The following is a 26,189-nucleotide window of genomic DNA, read 5'->3' on the forward strand; positions in this document are numbered from 1 at the left end:
AACCAAAAAAGAGCCACACTAGCCAAACCAATCCTGAGGAAAAAAAAAGCTGGAGGCATCAGTCTACCTGACTTCAAATTATATTACAAGGATACAGTAACCAAAACACACGGTTTTGGTATAAATACAAATACAAAGACCAACAGAAAGAATAGAGAACCCAGAAATTAATCCACATATTTACAGCCATCTGATTTTTGATAAAATGTCAAGAACATCCATGGGGGAAAGAACATTCTCATCAACAAATAAGGCTGGGAACACTGGATATCTGTAGGCAGAAGAATGAAACTAGATCCTTATAGTTCTCCATATACAGAAATCTACTGTAAATGGATTAAAGACAATCTAAGAACCAAAATTATAAAACTACTAGAAGAGAACATAGCAGAAATGCTTCAGTACCTTGGTCTAGGCAAAGCTGTGATTACTAAAACATCAAAAACACAGGCGAAAACAGACCAATGAGACTATATTAAAATTAAAGTTTCTTCATAGCAAAGGAAACAACCAACAGAGTGAAGAGACAATCTGTAGAATGGAAGAAAATGTTTGCAATCTATTCATCTGACAAAGGTCTAATATTCAGCCTATATAAGGAGCTCAAACAACCCAACAGCAAAAACAAAATTAATAATCTGATTTAAAAGTGGGCAAAGGATCTGAATAGACATTTTTCAAAAGAAGATGTACAAATGGCCAACAAATATATGAAAAAATACTCAACATCAGTAATCATCAGGAAATGAAATAAATCTGCAATGAGATATCATCTCACTACAGTTAGAATGGCTACTATCAAAAAGACAGAAAGTAAAAAATGCTGGTGAGGTTGCAGAAAAAGGAAACTCTTATGCACTGTTGGAGGGAATGTAAATTAGTATAGCCATTAAGGAAAACAGTATGGAGGTTTCTTAAAAACTAAAAATAGAACTATAAAACAATCCAACAATCCCACTACTGAGTATTTATCAAAAAGAAAGAAAATAAATGTGTCAAAGAAATACCAGCACTGCCATTTTTATTGTATCACTATTTATAATTACTAAGATATGGAATCCACCTAAATGTTTATCAACAGATGAATGCATAAAGAAAATGTGGTAACTGTACACAATGGAAGACTATTCAGCCATAAAATAGAATAAAATTATATCATTCTCAGCCACATAGATGACCTTAGAGGACATTATGTTAAGTAGAATAAGTCAGGCACAGAAGAACAAATGCTGTACGTTCTCACTCATGTGGGAGCTAAATTTTTTTTAAAAATGAGTTCGTGGTAGTAGAGAAAAGAACTGTGGACATTAGAGTCTGGGAAATGAAGGGGAGTGGGGGATGGGGTGAGGTTGGTTAATGGAAAAGAAATTATCACTAGATAGAATGAACTCTAGTGTTCTGTGGCACTGTAGGGTGAATATGATTAACTATGATTTATTGTACTTTTTTGAAAGCTAGAAGAGAGGATTATGAATGTTCACAAAAAAAAGAATGGTAAATGGTTGAAGTGCTTGATATAATAATTAACTTGATTTGATGATTATACATTGTTTACATGTATCAAAATATTAGTGTATCCTATAAATATGTACAAATATACATGACCACAGAATATAAAAGAAAGGCAGGCATGGCATAACATGCCTGTAGTCACAGCAATTTGGGAGGCTGAAGCAGGAGGATCCCTTGAGCTCAGGAGTTTAAGGCCAGCCTGAGTAACACAGTGAGATCCATTTCTAATATACATAAATAGATAAATAATAAAAATAGAAGAAAAAATTTATCCTATAAAGAAGTAGACTGTGGGCCAACCCTACTGACTTGCCTCTAATGAAGAAATGTGGTAAAAGTGATACCACGTGCCTTCCAACATTAAGTTAGAAAAGGCCCTCTACCTCACATTGCTTGTCCTTGGAACTTAGACCCCATGTTGTGAGGAAGCTAAGGCCACAAAGATAGCCTAAGAGTTCCAATGAAGGTATTTCAGCTGCCTGCCCCAACTAAAGTTTCAGTCAATGGCCATCATGAACAACCAGACAGTTAGGGAACAAGCCTTCAGAGGATTCCAGTCCTCCAACCTCTGATTTATCCCAAGTGAAGCTCAGGGGAATGGAGACAAGCTGTCCTGGCCAAAGTTTTCCCCACCCACAGATGGCTGAACTAAATAAATGTTGTTTTCAGCGAGTCAACTTTGGGTAATTTGTTAGGAAAAAATAAACAGAAAATTTGATTTAAACAAAGAGACATCAAGAAATAATAACTTATGGGAGCCAAGATGGCCGAATAGGAACAGCTCCAGTCTACAGCTCCCAATGTGAGCGACACAGAAGACGGGTGATTTCTGCATTTCCAGCTGAGGTACCGGGTTCATCTCACTGGGGAGTGCCAGACAGTGGGTGCAGGACAGTGGGTGCAGTGCACCGTGCGGGAGCCGAAGTAGGGAGAGGCATCGCCCCGCCTGGGAAGCGCAAGGGGTCAGGGAATTCCCCTTCCTAGTCAAAGAAAAGGGTGACAGATGGCACCTGGAAAATCGGGTCACTCCCACCCTAATACTGCACTTTTCCAATGGGCTTAACAAACGGCACACCAGGAGATTATATCCCGCACCTGGCTCAGAGGGTCCTACGCCCATGGAGCCTCGCTCATTGCTAGCACAGCAGTCTGAGATCAAACTGCAAAGCGGCAGCAAGGCTGGGGGAGGGGCACCCGCCATTGCCGAGGCTTGAGTAGGTAAACAAAGCAGCTGGGAAGCTCGAACTGGGTGGAGCCCACCACAGCTCAAGGAGGCCTGCCTGCCTCTGTAGGCTCCACATCTGGGGGCAGGGCACAGACCAACAAAAGGCAGCAGTAACCTCTGCAGACTTAAATGTCCCTGTCTGACAGCTTTGAAGAGAGTAGTGGTTCTCCCAGCACGCAGCTTGAGATCTGAGAACAGGCAGACTGCCTCCTCAAGTGGGTCCCTGACCCCCAAGTAGCCTAACTGGGAGGCACCCCCCAGTAGGGGCGGACTGACACCTCACACGGCCAGGTACTCCTCTGAGACAAAACTCCCAAAGGAACGATCAGGCAGCAGCAATTGCAGTTCACCAATATCCGCTGTTCTGCAGCCACCGCTGCTGATACCCAGGCAAACAGGGTCTGGAATGGACCTCGAGCAAACTCCAACAGACCTGCAGCTGAGGGTCCTGACTTTTAGAAGGAAAACTAACAAACAGAAAGCACATCCACACAAAAAACCCATCTGTACGTCACCATCATCAAAGACCGAAGGCAGATAAAGCGACAAAGATGGGGGGAAAAACACAGCAGAAAAACTGGAAACTCTAAAAATCAGAGCACCTCTCCTCCTCCAAAGGAATGCAGCTCCTCACCAGGAATGGAACAAAGCTGGACGGAAAATGACTTTGATGAGTTGAGAGAAGAAGGCTTCAGAAGATCAAATTACTCCGAGCTAAAGGAGGAAGTTTGAACCAATGGCAAAGAAGTTAAAAACCTTGAAAAAAATTAGATGAAAGGCTAACTAGAATAACCAATGCAGAGAAGTCCTTAAAGGAGCTGATGGAGCTGAAAACCACGGCATGAGAACTACGTGATGAATGCACAAGCCTCAGTAGCCGATGCAATCGACTGGAAGAAAGGGTATCAGCGATGGAAGACGAAATGAATGAAATGAAGTGAGAAGAGAAATTTAGAGAAAAAAGAATAAAAAGAAATGAACAAAGCCTCCAAGAAATATGGGACTATGTGAAAAGACCAAATCTACGTCTGATTGGCGTACCTGAAAGTGACAGGGAGAAAGGAACCAAGTTTGAAAACACTCTGCACGATATTATCCAGGAGAACTTCTCCAATCTAACAAGGCAGGCCAACATTCAAATTCAGGAAATACAGAGAATGCCACAAAGATACTCCTCGAGAAGAGCAACTCCAAGACACATAATTGTCAGATTCACCAAAGTTGTAATGAAGGAAAAAATGTTAAGGGCAGCCAGAGAGAAAGCTCGGGATACCCACAAAGGGAAGCCCATCAGACTAACAGCTGATCTCTCCACAGAAACTCTACAAGCAAGAAGAGAGTGGGGGCCAATATTCAACATTCTTAAAGAAAAGAATTTTCAACCCAGAATTTCATATCCAGCCAAACTAAGCTTCATAAGTGAAGGAGAAATAAAACACTTTACAGACAAGCAAATGATGAGAGATTTTGTCACCACCAGGCCTGCCCTAAAAGAGCTCCTGAAGGAAGCACTAAACATGGAAAGGAACAACCAGTACCAGCCACTGCAAAAACATGCCAAATTGTAAAGACCATCAAGGCTAGGAAGAAACTGCATCAACTAATGAGCAAAATAACCAGCTAACATCATAATGACAGGACCAAATTCACACATAACAATACTAACCTTAAATGTAAATGCGCTAAATGATCCAATTAAAAGACACATACTGGCAAATTGGATAGAGTCAAGACCCATCAGTGTGCTGTATTCAGGAAACCCATCTCACATGCAGAGACACACATAGACTCAACATAAAGGGATGGAGGAAGATCTACCAAGCAAATGGAAAACAAAAAAAGGCAGGGGTTGCAATCCTAGTCTTGGATAAAACAGACTTTAAACCAACAAAGATCAAAAGAGACAAAGAAGGCCATTACATAATGGGAAAGGGATCAATTCAACAAGAAGAGCTAACTATCCTAAATATATATGCACCCAATACAGGAGCACCCAGATTCATAAAGCAAGTCCTTAGTGACCTACAAAGAGACTTAGACTCCCACACAATAATAATGGGAGACTTTAATACCCCACTGTCAACATTAGACAGATCAACAAGACAGAAAGTTAACAAGGATATCCAGGAATTGAACTCAGCTCTGCACCAAGCAGACCTAAGAGACTCTACAGAACTCTCCACCCTAAATCAACAGAATATACATTTTTTTCAGCACCACACCACACGTATTCCAAAATTGACCACATAGTTGGAAGTAAAGCACTCCTCAGCAAATGTAAAAGAACAGAAATTATAACAAACTGTCTCTCAGACCACAGTGCAATCGAACTAGAACTCAGGATTAAGAAACTCACTCAAAACCGCTAAACTACATGGAAACTGAACAACCTGCTCCTGAATGACTACCGGATACATAACAAAATGAAGACAGAAATAAAGATGTTCTTCGAAACTAACGAGAACAAAGACACAACACACCAGAATCTCTGGGACACATTCAAAGCAGTGTGTGGAGAGAAATTTATAGCACTAAATGCCCACAAGAGAAAGCAGGAAAGATCTAAAATTGACACGCTAATATCACAATTAAAAGAACTAGAGAAGCAAGAGCAAACACATTCAAAAGCTAGCAGAAGGCAAGAAATAACTAAAATCAGAGCAGAACTCAAGGAAATAGAGACACAAAAAACCCTTCAAAAAATCAATGAATCCAGGAGCTGGTTTTTTGAAAGATCAACAAAATTGATAGTCCACTAGCAAGACTAATAAAGAAGAAAAGAGAGAAGAATCAAATAGACGCAATAAAAAATGATAAAGGGGATATCACCACCAATCCCACAGGAATACAAACTACCATCAGAGCACACTATGAACACCTCTACGCAAATAAACTAGAAAATCTAGAAGAAATGGATAAATTCCTCGACACATACACCCTCCCAAGACTAAACCAGGAAGAAGTTGAATCTCTGAATAGACCAATAACAGGCTCTGAATTTGAGGCAATAATTAATAGCTTACCAACCAAAAAAGGTCCAGGACCTGATGGATTCACAGCCGAATTCTACCAGAGGTACAAGGAGGAACTGGTACCATTCCTTCTGAAACTATTCCAATCACTAGAAAAAGAGGGAATCCTCCCTAACTCATTTTATGAGGCCAGCATCATCCTGATATCAAAGCCGGGCAGAGACACAACAAAAAAAGAGAATTTTAGACCAATATCCTTGATGAACATTGATGCAAAAATCCTCAATAAAATACTGGTAAACTGAATCCAGCAGCACATCAAAAAGCTTATCCACCATGATCAAGTGGGCTTCATCCCTGGTTCAACATATGAAAATCAATAAACGTAATCCAGCATATAAACAGAACCAAAGACAAAAACCACATGATTATCTCAATAGATGCAGGAAAGGCCTTTGACAAAATTCAACAACCCTTCATGCTAAAAACTCTCAATAAATTAGGTATTGATGGGAGATATCTCAAAATAATAAGAGCTACCTCTGACAAACCCACAGCCAATATCATACTGAATGGACAAAAACTGGAAGCATTCCCTTTGAAAACTGGCACAAGACAGGGATGCCCTCACTCACCACTCCTATTCAACATAGTGTTGGAAGTTCTGGCCAGGGCAATCAGGCAGGAGAAGGAAATAAAGGGCATTCAGTTAGGAAAAGAGGAAGTCAAATTATCCCTGTTTGCAGATGACATGATTGTATATCTAGAAAACCCCCATCATCTCAGCCCAAAATCTCCTTAAGCTGATAAGCAACTTCAGCAGTCTCGGTATACAAAATCAATGTGCAAAAATCACAAGCATTCTTATACACCAATAACAGACAAACAGAGAGCCAAATCATGAGTGAACTCCCATTCACAATTGCTACAAAGAGAATCAAATACCTAGGAATCCAACTTACAAGGGACGTGAAGGACCTCTTCAAGGAGAACTACAAACCACTGCTCAATGAAATAAAAGAGGATACAAACAAATGGAAGAACATTCCATGCTCATGGGTAGGAAGAATCAATATTGTGAAAATGGCCATACTGCCCAAGGTAAGTTATAGATTCAATGCCATCCCCATCAAGCTACCAATGACTTTCTTCACAGAATTGGAAAAAAACTACTTTAACGTTCATATGGAACCAAAAAAGAGCCCGCATCGCCAAGTCAATCCTAAGCCAAAAGAACAAAGCTGGAGGCATCACGCTACCTGACTTCAAACTATACTACAAGGCTACAGTAACCAAAACAGCATGGTACTGGTACCAAAACAGAGATATAGACCAATAGAACAGAACAGAGGCCTCAGAAATAATACCACACATCTACAACCATCTGATCTTTGACAAACCTGACAAAAACAAGAGATGGGGAAAGGATTCCCTATTTAATAAATGGTGCTGGGAAAACTGGCTGGCCATATGTAGAAAGCTGAAACTGGATCCCTTCCTTACACCTTATACAAAAATTAATTCAAGATGGATTAAAGACTTAAATGTTAGACCTAAAACCATAAAAACCCTAGAAGAAAACCTAGGCATTACCATTCAGGACATAGGCATGGGCAAGCACTTCAAGTCTAAAACACCAAAAGCAATGGCAACAGAAGCCAAAATTGACAAATGGGATCTAATTAAACTAAAGAGCTTCTGCACAGCAAAAGAAACTACCATCAGAGTGAACAGGCAACCTACAGAATGGGAGAAAATTTTTGCAACCTACTCATCTGACAAAGGGCTAATATCCAGAATCTACAATGAGCTCAAACAAATTTACAAGAAAAAAACAAACAACCCCATCAAAAAGTGGGTGAAGGATATGAACAGACACTTCTCAAAAGAAGACATTTATGCAGCCAAAAAACACATGAAAAAATGCTCGTCACTGCCCATCAGAGAAATGCAAATCAAAACCACAATGAGATACCATCTCACACCAGTTAGAATGGTGATCATTAAAAAGTCAGGAAACAACAGATGCTGGAGAGGATGTGGAGAAATAGGAACATTTTTACACTGTTGGTGGGACTGTAAACTAGTTCAACCATTGTGGAAGTCAGTGTGGCAATTCCTCAGGAATCTAGAACTAGAAATACCATTTGACCCAGCCATCCCATTACTGGGTATATACCCAAAAGATTATACATCATGCTGCTATAAAGACACATCACACATATGTTAATTGCGGCACTATTCACAATAGCAAAGACTTGGAACCAACCCAAATGTCCAACAATGATAGACTGGATTAAGCAAATGTGGCACATATACACCATGGAATACTATGCAGCCTTAAAAAATGATGAGTTCATGTCCTTTGTAGGGACATGGATGAAGCTGGAAACCATCATTCTCAGCAAACTATGGCAAGGACAAAAAACCAAACACCGCATGTTCTCATTCATAGGTGGGAATTGAACAATAAGAACACATGGACACAGGAAGGGGAACATCGCACACCGGGGCCTGTTGTGGGGTGGGAGGAGGGGGGAGGGATAGCATTAGGGATATACTAATGCTAAATGACAAGTTAATGGGTGCAGCACACCAACATGGCACATGTATACATATGTAACAAACCTGCATGTTGTGCACATGTACCCTAAAACTTAAAGTATAATAATAATAAGATAAAAAAGAAATTAAGTACAATTTCCCCTTTACCTTACTTTGAGCCTCTTTGTATGAAGAAGGTGAGACCATCTCACCTTTATTTTGTAACAAAATGCTTCTCCATATCATACAAATTGAGCAAGACATGTTACTGCACAAGGATAGACATAGACCAGCATATTGGAATTGAGAATCCAAAATTAAGTCTGTATGTTTGTGTTCAATTGATTTTCAACAAGAGTTAAAAAGCAAATGAGAAAAGAATAGTATTTTCAACAAATGGTATCATCTCACCAAATGCCATATCTAAACATTTATTCAAAATAGAACAGCTAAATGTGAGAGCTAAAACTATAAAATTCTTAGATGAAGACACAGGCATAAATCTTTGTGACTGCATTTGCCAGTGGTTTCTTAGACATAACACCAAAAGGAAAAATAGATTAACTGGACTTGATCAAAATTTGGAACTTGAACAGGAACCATCAGGAAAGCAAAGAGGAAGGCCATTGAGTAGAAATAAATATTTGAAAATCATGCATCTGATAAGGGACTTACACCTAGGATATAAAAACAACTCTTAAAATTTAGAAATAAAAAACCAATTTAAAAATGGGCAAAGGATTTGAATAGATATTTCTCCAAAGAAGATATACAAACAGTTCATAAGCACATAAAAAGATGCTTAAAGTCATTAGTCATTAGAAGAATGCAAATCAAAACCACAATAAAGTACCACATAGCACTACTAGAATGAAATCTTTTCTCAATCAAAAATATGGAAAATTTTGGCAAGGGTATGAAGACATTAGAACACCCTCACGATGCTGAGAAGAATGTAGAATGGTGCAGCCACTTTGGAAAACAGACTGGCAGCTCCTCAAAGAGTTAACACATGACCCAGCAATTCCACTCATAAGTATAACCCCAACAGAAATGAAAACATATGCAAACACAAGCACTTTTACATGAAAGTTCACGGCAGCTTTGTTAATAACCGTCCAAACTGGAAACAACCCGATGGTCCAACAATTGATGAATGGATAAATAAAATGATTGGTATATTCACACAATGGAATATTACTCAGCAATTAGAAGAAATTAAGTACTGATACCTGCTACCACACAGAAAACCCTTAAAATCGTATGCTAAGTGAAAAAAAAAGTCACAAAAGACCACATATTGTGTGCTCCCACTGATAGAAAACATCCAGAATGGACAAATCTATACAATCAAAGGAGACTGGTGGTTCCCTGGAGCTGAGTAAAAAAGGGGAAACTGGTCAATGATAGCTTAGGGATGCAGAGTTTCTTTTCAGGGTCATAAAAATGTTCTAAAATTGATGGTGGCAATGGTTACACAACTGTGTGAATATACTAAGAAACTGTGAATTGTACACTTTACACAGATGAACTGTATGGTAGGTGAATTGTATCTTAATAAAGTTGTTTTTAAAAATCAAATGGCAGGATTTTGATAAATTTCCTACTTCTCTACTTTGGATTATATACTATACATGATCTGAATATTTCTGTTTTACAATATATTTAAAAGAAACAAAATAGGAAGGAAATGCCTAACATTTCAAGTAGTTTGTAAACTAATCTAAAACATTTGTATTTTGAAGACCAGTATAACAGTCTTTCCTGTACATGTTATCCTGAAATACATGAAATAAATATACAGAGATTCTGTACCCATTCACAAAAGTAAAGATAAGAAATAAGACAATTTTCTGAAATAAACATTATCCTCTGATTTAATCTCGTGTGCCTCATGATGGCAATAGAGAAAAATCACTAAAAATTACTGTTTCACAGAAAAAAAGTCTCTCAACTTTTGTGAGAAATGATGTCTAATTCTCAACTTTTCCTGAAGGTAAATATTATAAGAAAAATATGTACATACTTAAGAGGAAAAATGACAGAATAAAAGTCAAGAGGTTAAGAAATAAGTACATTATAATGATAATAAAATTGCAATAAAATTAATTATAATGAAAACAAAAAAGAAAGCTGTTCACTGAAATTAGTATACTAAAACACTTCATATTATTTAACCAGCTATAGACTAACTGTTGACATGTTACATTTTATACATACTTGACTTCTGATTTGACCTGATTTCCTCTTTGAGGCCTGTGTTTCATCTAAATTAACATAACATGGTGTAGCCTCTAGTGGAGGCTCTGATATAGGTTGTTTTTTAACAGTATCAGCCAGTTCTTGTTGAAGTTGTCTCATAATTTCCTGTAAAGATATTTTTGTTATTGATTTTATGTCACCTTGTTATTAAATGATGGTCATAGAATTTAACTCTAACATAAATACTTTGAAAAATATTACCACATACATTGATTCACCTACTTTTCCACATGTGTAATGAACATTCCTGTTCAATACTGAATTCAGTTAAGGACAGAAAAGGTGTTATTTTCCCACCAAATCAGTATTCTGTAACTTAGACAACAGATACAGCCCATTATACATTCATCACCTAAGTTTGCAATGCTTAATCATCTACTGAAGTCTCAGAAAGAAATGGGTATGTGAGTGAGACTAGTGGTGGTAAATTCTATACTCTGAAATGTTTTCTCTCTTCTTTATTAGAAGTTCAAATCAACTTCACAATTCCTCATTTATTCAATTGCCTGCTCAAATCCTTCCAATAGATTGCTGTATCGAAATAAAACTAAAATTTCAATGGCCTTTGAGGCCCTTGATAATCTTGCCTCCACCTCCCTGATCTCAGCTCCTACACTCTCTCCCCTACTCACTCCATTCCCACTATGTGTGAATCCTGTCACCCCTCGTTAGTTTGAACATGGGGACCCAATGCCAAACAAAGAAATCTCAGATTGCTACAATTATCTTTGTACTGGACAAAGTTATATCCAAATGAAATTAGTCATTGAGTCTTGAAATAAAAATTATGCACAAATTACTTGTAAAAACATTCGAAATAAATTACAAATGCCAGTGGTAAGAGTAAATCAAATATGGTTTTACTGATACTCACATCCGTCCCAAATTATATTTAATTAAAAGTGAATGCCGTCAAAGAGTTGAGAGGTCATGACAATAATGAAATAGTTTCAGATTTAAGTCAAACTGACATGAATAAAAATAAAATTACACCAACTTCAATATATAAGAAGCTCCTGAGGGAAAGTCTTATGAGATACAGCAGTACGCTTCAGTTCACCTGGGAAATCTGGACCTAACTGTCGAAATCACCCACCAAATTGAATCTTAATTTCAAAATATTCATTTCAGGTATGAGCATTTCCATTTATCTGTTTCATCATGGTCTCAAAATGTGGCCACATAAAGACATTAAAATTATTATTTCAGGCCCGTTGCGGTGGCTTACACCTGTAATCCCAGCACTTTTGGAGGTCCAGGTGGGTGGATCACCTGAGGTCAGGAGTTTGAGACCAGCCTGGCCAACATGGCAAAACCCCGTTTCTACTAAAAATAGAAAAATTAGCCGGGCATGGTGGTGCGTGCCTGTAATCCCAGCTACTCGTTAGGCTGAGGCAGGAGAATCGCTTGAACCCGGGAAGCGGAGGTTGCAATGAGCAAAGATCGTGCCACGGCACTCCAGCCTGGGCAACAGAATGAGACTCTGTCTCAAATTTTAAAAAAAGGTATTATTTCAGCAGTGTAAGACTACATTATTGATATTAGTCTCTATCTATTAACAACTTGTAACTTAACCTCTCAATGTTTCATAGGTGACACTGTTTCTTTACTCAAAGCATCTTTCCAGTCTAACTTTTTTTGCTGGCATGTTTCTAGGCTGATAAAGCAAATATGTTTATAATACATATATTTTTATATTCAATGAGACTCATCATTTAGCAAAAACCAAATATTACTTTACATGTTCTTTCAAGAAGTTTGAAAAATATTTTCTTTCTCAATACTTACATTTCTTTCTGCTTTCTCTTTTTCATATTTGTACAATCTTTTTTTTATGAAATCGCATTTATTGATCAAGTTGTTGTTTTTCTGCTCTAGTAGAAGACTTTGCTCTTCACTCTGAGCTTGATTTTTGACAATAGCATTAAATTGCTCTTGGATATTAATTATTGTCTCTTCTTGATTGTCGGCTTTCTTGTAAGCCTCATCCAGTTGCTGTCGAAGTAACAGATTTTCGTTTTGTATTTGAGATAATCTCTCCTCTAGAGATTCTTGCTTTTGAATGTATTTACTCACTTTGTCTTCTTCATTCTGAAACATTTGTTCAATTTCTTTCCTCCGACATTGTGATTGGGTTAGGTCTCTTTGGACATCTTCTAAAACCAATGTCTTTTCCCTTAGAGCATCTTTTGTCTGGTGCCACTTCATTTTGAGGCTTCTGATTTTATTTTCAGCATTAGAAAGTTTTTCAGAAAGCAGCTCATTCTTACCTTTTAGGTCACTCATATCAAAATTCATTTTTTCCTTTAAATGAAACCACTCTTCTCTTGTTCTCTGGAAATCACATTCTACATCTCTTTTTGATGCCTGACTTTGATCACGGTCTTGTAGAGCAGCAGCCAATCTACAACGATATGATTCAATTTCTCTTTCCAGTCTCTCCTGGTTTTGGCTTTTATCCTTCAATTTAAAACTGGGCATTTCATTCTCAGCTTTCAAAATTTCAGGCTGTATACTGTCCTGGAATATCATTGTTGCAAATGTTTCCTCTTTCAGCATCAAAGCATTTTGAAGGAAATCATTCTTTTCTTTCAGAATTTTAATGTCCTCAAGAAAATTCTTTTCCTTTTGCTGGTTCCAATTTTTCAGTGCATCTATTTCCAGTCTTAGCCTTGCAATTTCTTCCTGCAACATGCAATTTTTATGCAACAGATCTTTTTCTTTCTTATGCCCATGAGAAATCTAAATAAACAAAGGAAACTTTTAGCTAACATTCAATACAATGACATTTCATTACTTTCTCTGAAATTAAAGAATATCCTGCACATTTATACAATGAAAGCATTGCCATGAATGAATATCTAACTGGGAAAAAAAAGTTAAATTAAAACTTCAAACCTCATAGAGCATAAATTCTCCAAAGGTCAAAGATTTATTTAAAGACAATGAATCCATAAAAGTAAAAGAGAAACCACTAGAGAATGTGTAAGGTTCCCAGAAATGGAAAAACCTTTCTCAGAACAACAACAAACCCAAAGGCATAAAATAAAAGATTAAAAAAATTTACTACATTAAATATTGGGTTTACACTCTGATATCTAACCTATATACCACCATATACTAAGAGTCTTAGCTCTGCATATATTTGGACAGATGAAATTTCCCAATGTCCTTTAAGCTCCTTTTTCCTGAGAATATTCTACAGATATAGTATTTTTGTACCATTTTTATAGTCAGTTCTAAGAATGACATACGTGCATAAATGCTAAATATAAGCATTTCACTAAGCACTTCTACATATGTCACTGAACTCAATTATCACAATTCTGCAAAGGAGTGGTCAAAAAATAAGCAAGCTGCAGAATTTTCCCTAGGTTTTCTAACTGTACTTCTAGTGTGCCTCCACCAAATCACATTTATTTCTTTAGTATGAATAAATACAAAAAGAAGCTTTTTTATTTCAAAACACCAATAGTAAATAAGATAAAATTATAGAGCTTTGCTTAGAGAGTCATAAAATCATTTCCATTTCAATAACTTCTATTTCCTCTTTATAATGTTTGAAAGAGTAATAAATGTGAAATGGGGGAAATATACTGAACTATTTTACTAGGAACAAAATACATATTAGCAAATTATCACTAGTTTATATTGTGGCATACCATTGTGTTCAAACTCTTTGTACTCAAATTAGACACTATTGGAGCAGACTGTTAATCTTCTCAAAAGTAAAAAGAAGAACATCCAAAATATGGTCTCTGAACTGCCTATACATTTTCTTCTTACCAATCAGTGGAAGTAATAAACTAACCCCTCCATTAATATAAAAATAAGATTAAATAACTTTCAACAACTAGAACATGTTTTGTTAGTAGCAAGGGTTTTGACATTATAGAAAGATCATTAATTCCTATGGAAAGTATCAAATGCTTCTGCTTTTCATGAGGGCAATATGAATATCACTACTTGACCATTGCAGACAAATGGCATTAAATTAAGAGAACATCATTTTATTCAGTGGGCCAAAGGCCAGAACCACCACCACCACCTCATAAAAGACAAAGACAAAAATTGTCTTCTTCCTTCTTTACAACTTGGATTTTAAACAGCCAGATTTAGAGGATGCGACATTGTGGGGCTTCAGGAACAGAAAGGAAGCTTCACCCTTTGTGCACTAAGCTATTCTTTTCCCCACTGCCTTTTATCTTTCTTTTTTATCTGTCTAGAACTCAGCTTTCTACTTTAAAATCATATACTAAATTTTTGGCTGAGGATTTATGCTACTTATATAAAAATATCATATATGCCATAACTCACCATACTCTATCAAACAATAGAATGTAGAGGTCTGACTCAACAGAAACATGTGAGAGTTATTAAAAATATGTGAAAGTATATATACTTCTCAAAAATATTTAAAATGCTTATAATATAATTATATGTTGCAAGAGTTGCAGTTAAACAGATACACTACAAAACATGAAAGCACAAGAAACAGTTTCATTGGCCAGGAATATTTCTTACAACTCTCAAGACTAATACATTTTTATCTCTCTTTTCAGTTATTTCTTCCTTCCCATTGTATTCCCATTTTATTGCTAAACACATCTCATCTTTATGTAAATAGAAGGGATAACCCTAGGGCTATAATTTTAAGCAATTTTCTTTATGCTCATCCTGGTTCTGAAGGACATAGGCATACGGATAAATTAGTTTATGATTTCTTATACCACTTGGAAAACTTAACAGACTTTGCTTGATCAAGGTACAAAGATTAGAGAAAGTTTTTCTGAACTTCTATCATTTAGATAGCAGAAATAATCTATTTCTATGTACAATTACAGATTTAGATAACCCTATTTTACACATGAGTTTCTCATCAGTAGTAACTCAGAATGGATCAGATAATTGATAAAGAGAAAAAACAAAGAGTAGCAACAAGTAAACCTCCAGGAACTCTACTTGTAATATGTCTACTTCATTCTCAAACCTTTGCATATCTTGCTGTCATTTTCCTTGTAGATATATTTTTGATGTTCTGTCATGATGTAGTGGTAAAGAACTCACATTTTCTAATTCAGGCACCATGATTTTATAGTTGCTAGCACTGAGACTGTCACAGAATGGCTTCTGGAACAAGTCCTGTATTGCTTTTATTTTCTTCTAAGTGTCTATATCTGCAGAAATACTGTGGCTCTTTTTTTTTTTTTTTTTTTTTTTTTTTGAGATGGAGTGTCGCTCTGTCGCCCAGGCTGGAGTGCAGTGGTGCGACTCGGCTCACTCCTTTAATTTGAATCATGTTTTATCTCTCTGGAAGGGGTACCCCATGAATCTAAAAAACATTTTGGATCACTAGGTAGAGGCATATGCCTGATGTCTAATTTAGTGCCTCATGGTATGTTGGTCATATTTTTTCGTCATTTGCATATCAAACTCTTGACTTTCTTTCACTTCCATTGTAACAACTTCTGGGTCCCTTGCTTGCTTTCTTTTTTTTCTTTTTTTTTTTTTTTTTTTGAGGAGTCTCGCTCTGTTGCCCAGGCTGGGGTGCAATGGCACGATCTCGGCTCACGGTTCCTTGCTTTCTTAGAGTCTCTATCATTATAAAAATTCTCCTCATCTATGTTAAAAACATGTTCATTATCTGGTTTGTTATTTTCACAGTCTAATTTATTTTCATTTAAATAAAGCTTAGAAGATGCCTGGCAAACATGTACCAAAAACCCAGAACATGAATGAGATATACACACATTTTTGAGACTGGGTTCCATGTGTTCAACAAAATGCCTGGAAGGCTACAAAGACAGACACTCCAGATGCATCTTTTTCCCTCACAAGTATATTATTTGTCAAATTAGAAGGAATTTCCTTTATGTTTGTCTCTCCTTTTGAGCTATCATGGAGTGGCTTCAGAAAAAGCAGTAATTTGTATTTTTCGCAGATTTCACCAAACCTCTGATTTAACTCATTTGTGGGAAGTTTTAATTTATTTTCCCACTCTAATTTGCCTCATTTAATACACATTTCCTCAGACTTTTACACAAAACAGTCCTGAATATACAGACATATCCTCTCTATCCAATCCTTATTTTATTCTTGTTCTTGAGATATTTTTGGCAGATGCAAAAGGGGAAGATTAATTTGTTTTGTTTCTCAGAAGTTATCTTTGTCAGAGTGCATGTTTTTGTTTTTATTTATTTTTTATCATACATATAATCTGGTTTATTTTCATGAATATCTTTCTAAGGCAATGGGTAATTTCTCCAAGGTCATAATTAATGATTACATACAATTTCGCTCATATACTCTATTTTATCGGACTATCATTTACTTAGTTGCCTACTATTGGGCATGCTATTGTTTCTAACATTTCATTATTATTAATAGCACAAAGCAAAAATGAATTGTAAAAATTGGTTGTAAATAAAAATGAAATGCATTTTGAACTGTAAAAAAAAAAAAAAAAAAAAAACTTTCCAACATTTAAACACAGACAAAATAGACTCAGAACAATTTTGAAAAAATTCCCCCAGGTGCACCAGTTACCAATACCATCTGCTATACATACTCATTTTCAAACAATTAATTGTCATGGTCTCACTCTGTTGCATAAGTTAAGAGTGCAGTGGTGCAAACGTGGCTCATTGCAGCCTCAACCTCCTGGGCTCAAGTGATCCTCTCATCTCAGCCTCCCATATAGCTGGAAACACATGCACATACTACCATGCTTAGCTAATTTTTTAAAAAAATTTTGTAGAGATGGGGCGTCACCATGCTGCCTAGGCTGGTCTTGAACTCCTGGGCTGAAGCAATCCTCCCACCTCAGCCTCCCAAAATACTAAGATTACAGGCATTAGCCACTGCGCCCAGCAGGGAGCATGTTTTTAAAATAACTTGATTCTCAATAAAGTATAAAGAAAAAAATTTAATTAAAATTAAAATTTAATTGTTAAACTTCTTCATGTATGTTTAGCTTCTCCCAAATCACAGGGAGAAGTAAAAAGTAATTTGCCTTAGCTAAAACTGCAAGAAAAAAACAAACCAGCAAACTTAACTTTGGCACTGTTGTTTGGACTAAATTCATTTTGTGTTATATCTACCAAAACATGAATTAGCAGATGGTTAGTAGTGTTACAAAAGTGTCCTCACTTGAAAAGATTTTACCTCAGCATACACTAATTAGTGAGCACATGCGGTGCATTTAAGTACTTTTTCTAAAGATTACTAACTGGACTGTAGGCAAACTTTGTTAGAAGCCAAAATCAATACAAATCAGAAAGAAAAGCAAATTCTCAAATTATAATTCAAATTATATTCTGTAATATGACACTCTGATGTATCCAGTTAAGTCTGCTTAAGTCCAGTTCTAATATATTCTAATATCCACCAATGATGATGGATTAAAAATTTTATACTATTTACTGACTTCCTGCATTGAAATAAGTTAGAAAGTTATTGTTCATATCCTAATACCAAAGGTCCCATTCTGCAGAGTATGGTTCTCTTAATAAACAGTTAGGTTGATTTTATGACCCAGGTTTCTTCCTAAACATGACCTGAAGTCAATGAGAGACCATGAGGCAGAATACATCTTTAACCTTGGCATTAGTGACTGGCAATATAAAACTGCACATTTTGAACCACTGGCCATCATGACTCCTTTAACATGAATCCAACTCAATGGCCATCACCCTTAAATTGTTCATAACTTCTGTCGCTCAATAATATGATTTAATAATTCATGTTACTTTCTTCATCATGCAAACATGTTAATAGAGATGAAAGAGTAAAGAAAATTTTGAAAATGTTTTCTCTCTATTCCAAGGGTAAAGATGAGCTATAAGTTACTATAGATTTTAAAAATCTTTTAAGTTTTATAACTAGTTAAAATGTATTTAAAATTCAATACTAAATAGTAAATTAGAATCTATTGTTATCAAAGGCTAATCTGAAAGGTAATTTCATTTGGACTACCCTACATTATTAAAGCAAAGAACATAATAGTCAACAAGAAATTTAAATGAAATTGTTGTATACTTGTAGCTCGTTGTTTTCACTTTCTTCAAGTCTTTCTTGCTCTTCCTCTGATATCACTGCTAAGACTTGTTCTGCTGAAAAAATTATACATTTAGTTAAAATGAACTACTCACAACAGTTAGATTAAACTATAGGCTTTATGAAAACAGATTAGAACTAATATTTCATTTTATTTTATAAGTTGTGAATTTAAAGGAAGCTTAATCTTTAGCAGGATATTTACTTCTTTAATAAATACTCCTAAGTCTTAAAACTTCAAGAAACCACCTGGGGAGACACTAGATGTCACCAGGTTGAAGATAAACACACATGTCAAACATTCACTCACAAATGTATCTACCAAACATAAATAAAGAAAACCAACACAAAGAAAATAAAATTTTAAAATGTGAGCCCTGGGGCCTTAAGTGAACATTGGTGGTACCCCAGCAGGACTCCTCCTAGGTCTGTGGTGGTGGTGGACATGGGAAGAGATTCCTCTGCCTGGGGAAACGGGAGGGAAGAGTGGAAAGGACTTTGTCTTGTGGTTTCAGTGCCAGCTTAACTGCAGTAGAATACAGCACCAGGTAGACTTCTAAGGTTTCCAACTTCAGGCCCTGGCTCCCGGACAGTATCTGTGGCCCCACCTGGGGCCTGAAGGGACTCTCACTGCCCTGAATGGAAAGACATAAGACTGGCTGACTTCACCACCAGCTGATTGTGGAGCCCTACAGGCTTGAACAGTCTGATGCAGTGAAATCCCAGTGATGGTGGACACAGAGGTGCTTATATAAATCCTCCCCCAGCCCCAGGCAGCACAGAGACAGACTCCATTTGTTTAGGAGATAGTAAGGGAAGAGAACGAGAGTTTATGTCTGGTAATTCAGAGACTTCTTCCAGCTCTTATTGAACAACCACCAAAAGCATGTCTCTATGAGGCTGCAAACATGACAGAATTACTGGGCTTAGGGTCCCTGACCCCTAATGCAGATATGGGTGCAGTGACCAAAAGCATAGACACTATACCCAAGTCCCTTTGAGTACTTGGAAAGCCTTCCCAAGAAGGATGAGTACAAACAAGTCCAGACTGTGAAGATTACAATAAACACAAAGCTCTTCAATGCCCAGACACAGACAATCATCCACAAACATAAAGACCATCCAGGAAAACATGACCTCACCAAGTGAACTAAATAAGGCACCAGGGGCCAATTCTAGAGAGACAGAGATATATGACCTTTCAGACAGGTAATTCAAAACAGCTGTGTTGAGGAAACTCAAAAACATTCAAGATAAGACAAAGAAAAAATTCCAGAACTCTATCAGATAAATTTAGCAAAGAGATTGAAATAATTAAAAAGAATCAAGAAGAAATTCTGAAGGTGAAAAATGCAATTGATGTACTGAAGGATGCATGAGTCCCTTAACAGCAGAACTGATCAAGTAGAAGACAGAACCAGTGAGCCTGAAGATAGGCTACTTGAGAAAACACAGTCAGAAGATACAAAAGAAAAAGGTATAGAAAAGAATGAAGCATGCCTACAAGATCTAGAAAATAGCCTAATAAAGCAATTCCAAGAGTTAATGGCCTTAGCGAGGAGGAAGTGAGATAGATGGGAGAAGAAAGTTTATTCAAAGAAATACAAAGTTCTTCCTAAACCTCAAGAAATATATCAATATTCAAGTCCAAGAAGGTTAGAGAAAACCAAGCAGATTTAACCCAAAGAAGGCTACCTCAAGGAACTTAATAATCAAACTTACAATGATCAAAAATAAAGAAAGGGTCATTTATCCCTGCATCAAGCAAAGAGAAACAAATAACATACGATGGAGCTGCAATACAACTGGAAGTAGACTTTTTGGTGGAAAGCTTACGGGCCAGGAGAGAGTGGCATGACATATTATGACACATATTTAAAGTGCTGAAGGAAAAACACTTTTATCTTAGAATAGTATATCCAGTACAAATGTCTTTTAAATATGAAGGAGAAATAAAGATTTTCCCAGACAAACAAAGGCTGAGAAATTTAATCAATACCAGACCTGTCCCACAAGGAATACTAAAGAGAGTTCTTCAATCTGAAACAAAAGAATGTTAATGAGCAATAAGAAACAACCTGAAATCAATGAATCTTACAAAACTCACTGATAATAGTTAGTACACAGACAAACATAGAATATTACAACACTTTAATTATGGTGTGTAAACTACTCCTATCTTAAGTAGATTTGAAATCCTCATAGTAACCTTAAATCTAAAAACATACAATGGATACACACACACACACAAGCAGGAAATTAAAACATACCAACAGAGAAAATCACCTTTACTAAAAGGAAGACAAGAAGGAAGAGAAGACTACAGAATGATTAGAAAATAAATTACAAACTAACAGGTGTAAGTCCTCACTTATCAATAACAACATTGAATATAAATAACTAAACTCTCCAATCAAAATACATAAATGGAATGAATGAATTAAAAATAAACAAGACCCAATGATCTTTTGCCCACATATAGACTGAAAATAAAAACATGACATTAAAAAAAAGACTTTTAAAGCCCTATGAGGAGGATATATTAGTAAATAAAACAAATTCCTTGCTCTCAAAAAAAAAAAAATGACATATGATATTCCCTGCCAATGAAAACTAAAAAAGAGAATCAGTAGCTATATACCTACATCAGACAAAATAGACTTCAAGAAAAAAACTTCAAGAGACAAAAAAGGGAACTGTATCATGATAAAGGGGTCATTTTAGCAAAAGGATATAACAATTTTAAATATATATGCACCCAACACTGGAAAACTTAGATAAATAAAGCAAATGTTACTAAAGCTACAGAGAAAGAGAGAACACACCCTCAATACAATATTAGCTGAAGGCTTCAATACCCCACTTTCAGAATTTCACAGATCATCCAGATAGAAAATCAACAAAGAAACATCAGACTTAATCTGCCCTATAGGCCAAATGGACCAAATAAATGTTTACAGAACATTTCATCCAACGGCTGCAAAATACACATTCTTCTTCTCAGTACGTGGATCATTCTCAAGAACAGGCCATATGTTAGGCCAAAAAACAAGTCTTAAAACCCTCAAAAAATAGAAACTATCAAGTATCTTGTGGGACCACAATGGACTCAAACTAAAAATCAATAACAAGAGGAATTTTGGAAACTACACAAGCACATGGAAATTAAATAACATGCTGCTGAATAACCTGTGAGTCAATGAAGAGATTAAGAAAATAAATTGAAACTTTTTCTTAATAATGGAACAAGAACCAAAACCTATATGATATTGTGAAAGCAGTGCTAACAGAGATGAGTACAGCTATGAGTGCCTGCATCAAAAAGGAGACAAAACATTAAGTAAACAACCTAACGTTGCATCTTAAAGAATTAGAAAAGCAAGATCAAACCAAACCCAAAGGTAGCAGAAGAAAAGAAATAACAAAGATCAGAACAGAAATAAATGAAATTAAAGCAAACAAAACAACACAAAAATCAACATAACAAAAACTTGATTTTTTGAAAAGTTACATAAAATTGACAAACCTTTAGTCAGACTAAGAAAAAAGAGAGAAGACCCAAATAAATAAAATCAGAGATGAAAAAACAGTCATTCAAAAACAAGCAATCGGGAAAGGATTTCCTATTTAATAAAAGGTGCTAGGAAAACTGGCTAACCATATGCAGAAAACTGAAACTGGACCCCTTTCCTTACCTTATACAAAAGTCAACTGAAGATGGATTAAACACTTAAATGTAAAACCCAAAACTATAAAAACCCTAGAAGAAAATCCAGGCAATACCATTCAGAAAGTAGGTATGGGCAAGAATTTTATGACGAAATCACCAAAAGCAATTGCAACAAAAGCTAAAATTGACAAATGGGATCTAATTAAACTAAAGAGCTTCTGCACAGCAAAAGAAACTATCATCAGAGTGAACAGGCAACCTACAGAATGGGAGAAAATTTTTGCAATCTACCCATCTGACAAAGGTCTAATATCCAGAATTTACAAGGAACTTAAACAAACTTACAAGAAAAAAAACAACCCCATCAAAAAGTAGGCAAAGAACATGAACACACACTTCTCAAAAGAAGACATTTATGCAGCCAACAAACATATGAAACAAAAGCTCAACATCACTGATCATTAGAGAAATGCAAATCAAAACCACAATGAGATACCATCTCATGCCAGTCAGAATGGCGATTATTAAAAAGTCAAGAAACAACAGATGCTGGCAAGGCTGTGGAGAAATAGGAACACTTTTACACTGTTGGTAGGAAGGTAAATTAGTTCAGCCCTTGTGGAAGACAGTGTGGCGATTCCTCAAGGATCTAGAACCAGAAATACCAATTGACCCAGCAATCCCATTACTGGGTATATACTCAAAGGAATATAAATCATTCTTTTATAGAGCTACATGCACATTTATGTTTATTGCAGCATTATTCACAATAGCAAAGACATGAAACCTACCCAAATGCCCATCAATGATAGACTTGATAAAGAAAATGTTGTATATATATGCCATGAAATATTATGCAGCCAGAAAAAGGAATGAGATCGTGTCCTTTGCAGGGACATGGATGAAGCTGGAAGCCATCATCCTCAGCAAACTAACACAGACACAGAAAACCAGATATCTCATGTTCTCACTCATAAGTGGGAGTTAAACAATGAGAACACATGGACACAGGGAGGGGAATAACACACACTGGGGCCTCTCAGCGGGAGGATGGGAGGGAGTGCATCAGGACAAATGGCCAATGCATGCAGGGCTTAATACTTAGGTGACAGCTTGATAGGTGCAGCAAGCCACTGTGTCACACATTTACCTATGTAACAAACCTGCACATTCTCCACATATATCCCAGAACTTAAAGTAAAATTTAAAAAAAAATAAAGGAAAAGCAGTCATTACAACTGATTCTGTAGAAATTCAAAGATTGTTAGAGGCTACTGTGAAAAACTATATGCCGATAAATTGGAAAACCTATAATAAATGATTAAATCCCTAGACACACATGACCCACTGAGATTAAACCATGAATAAATCCAAAACCTGAACAGACTAAGAATAAATAATGAGATTGAAGCCAGCAAAGTTTAGGGGACCCAGCGAAGTCTCCCAGCAAAGCCTAGGACCTGATGGCTTCACTGCTAAATTTTACCAAATATTTGAAGAAGAAGTAATACCAATGCTACTCAAACTATTCTGAAAGACAGAAGAGAAGGGAATAATTCCAAACTCATTATACAATGCCAGTATTACCCTGATACCAAAATGAGACAAAGACACATCAAAAAAAGAAAACTACACATCAATATCTCTGATAAACATTGATGCAAAAAATCCTCAACCAATACTAGCAAAACAAATTCAACAACACATTTCAAAAATTATTCTTCATAACCATGTAAAATGTATCTCATGAATGAAAAGATGATTCAATATATGCAAATCAATCAATGTGATATAGCATATCAATAGAATGAAGAATAACAATCATATGATCATTTCAACTGATACAAAAAAAAGCATTGGGTAAAAATGCAGTATCCCCTTATAGTAAAAACCCTCAAAAAACTGGGTATAGAAAGAACATACCTCAACACAACAAAAGTCATATACAACAGACCCATAGCTAGTATCATAATAGGGAAATCCTGAAAGTCTTTCCTCTAAGATCTGGAACATGACAAGAATGCCCACTGTCACCAATGTTATTCAACATAGTACTGGAAGTTCTAGCTAGAGCAACTAGACAAAAGATAGAAATGAAGAACATCTAAATAGGAAAGGAAGAAGTCAAATGATATAATAATATAATCTTATGTTTGGAAAACCTAAACACTTCATTAAAAAACTATTAGAACTGATAAATTCAATAAAGTGGCCGGATGCAAAGTCAACATACAAAAATCAGTAGCATTTTTAGATGCCAAAAGTGAACAATCTGAAAATAAAATCAAGGAAGTAATTTATCTCATTTACAAGAGCTAAAAATAAAATTAAATACCTAAAAATTAACATAATCAAAGAAGTGCAAGATCTCTACAATGAAAACTGTAAGTCTTTGGTGAAAGAAAATGAACAGGACACCAAATAATGAAAAGATATTTCATTTTCATAAACTGGAAGAATCAGTATTTTTAAAATGTTCATACTACCCGAAGCAATCTACAGATTCAATGCAATCCCTATCAAAATACCAATGACATTCCTCATAGCAATAGAAAAAAACTGTCCTAAAATGTATATGGAACCACAAAAGACCCAGGATGGCCAAAGCTATCTAGAGCAAAAAGGAAGAAACTGGAGGAATCACATTACCTGACTCCAAATTATACTGCAGAGCTATAGTAACCAAAACAGTACGGTACTGGCATAAAAACAGACATATAGACTAACACAACAGAATAAAGAAGCCAGAAACAAATCCACATACCTACAGTGAACTCATGTTTGAGTTCATACACTGGGGAAGAAGAACATACACACTAGGGAAAAAGATAGGCTCTTCAATAAATGGTGCTGGGAAAACTGGATATCCATATGCAGAAAAATGAAACTAGACCTCTATCCCTCACCATATACAAAAAGCAAATCAAAATAGATTAAAGACTTAAAACTAAGTGCTCAAGCTATAAAACTACTAGAAGAAAACATTGGGGAAACTCTCCAGGACATCATTGTGGGCAACAATTTTTTGAGTAATATCCTACAAGCACAGGCAACAAAAGCAAAAATAGACAAATGGGATCACATCAAGTTAAAATGCTTCTGTACAGCAAAGGATACAATCAACAAAGGGAACAGACAACCCACAGAATGGGGGAAAATATTTGCAAGCTACCCATCTGACAAGGGATTAATAACCAGAATACACAAAGAGCCCAAATGACTATATGGGAAAAAATCTAATAATTCAACTTAAAAATCGGCAAAAGATCTGAATAGACATTTCTCAAAAGAAGACATACAAATGGCAAACATGCATATGAAAAGTTTCTCAACATCATTGATCATCAGAGAGATGCAAATCAAAACTATAATGAGATGTCATCTCACCCCAGTGATCATGACTTATAGCCAAAAGAAAGGCAATAACAAATGCTGATAAGGATGTGGAGAAAAGGGAAACCTTGTATGCTGTTGGTGGGGATGTAAATTAGTACAACGACTATGAACAATAGTTTGGAGGTTCCTCAGAGTACTAAAAATAGAGCTACCATATGATCCAGCCATCTCACTGCTGGGTATATACCCAAAAGAAAGGAAATTAATGTATCAAAGAGATATCTGCACTCCCATGTTTATTGCAGCACCATTCACAATAGCCAAGATTTGGAAGCAGCCTATGCCTTTCACAACAGACAAATGGATAAAGAAATTGTGCTACATATACACAATAGAGTACTAATCAGCCATGAAAAACAATTACATCCTGTCATTTGCAACAGCATAGATGGAACTGATGGTCATTATGCTGACTGAAATAAGCAAGACACAGAAGAACCAACTTTGCATATTCTCATTTATTTTTGAAAACTAAAAATTAAAACAATTGAACTAATGGAGATAGAGTATAATAATGATTACCACAGGCTGGGAAGGGTGGTGGGGCAGTGTT

At 36.1% G+C, this 26,189-nt stretch overlaps 1 protein-coding gene across 4 annotated transcripts in view; it reads right to left on the reverse strand.

Moving 5' to 3' along the window:
* LOC117976226 (coiled-coil domain-containing protein 144A-like) overlaps window positions 1-26,189 on the reverse strand; it is a 49,216-nt gene that overhangs the window by 18,288 nt on the left and 4,739 nt on the right. For 2 of the 4 annotated variants that reach the window (XM_055099199.2, XM_055099198.3), the window contains exons 3-5: window positions 18,553-18,626; window positions 12,304-13,257; window positions 10,474-10,620 (exon numbers count right to left, since the gene is read on the reverse strand). In XM_055099199.2, coding sequence (XP_054955174.2) covers window positions 10,474-10,620; window positions 12,304-13,257; window positions 18,553-18,626 — 1,175 coding nt within the window. The remainder of the gene's footprint in view (window positions 1-10,473; window positions 10,621-12,303; window positions 13,258-18,552; window positions 18,627-26,189) is intronic. The other 2 variants (XM_055099200.3, XM_034940090.4) reach the window with 1 other exon arrangement.

Source organism: Pan paniscus, chromosome 18 (assembly GCF_029289425.2).
Source record: "Pan paniscus chromosome 18, NHGRI_mPanPan1-v2.0_pri, whole genome shotgun sequence".
Taxonomy (NCBI): Eukaryota; Metazoa; Chordata; class Mammalia; order Primates; family Hominidae; genus Pan; species Pan paniscus.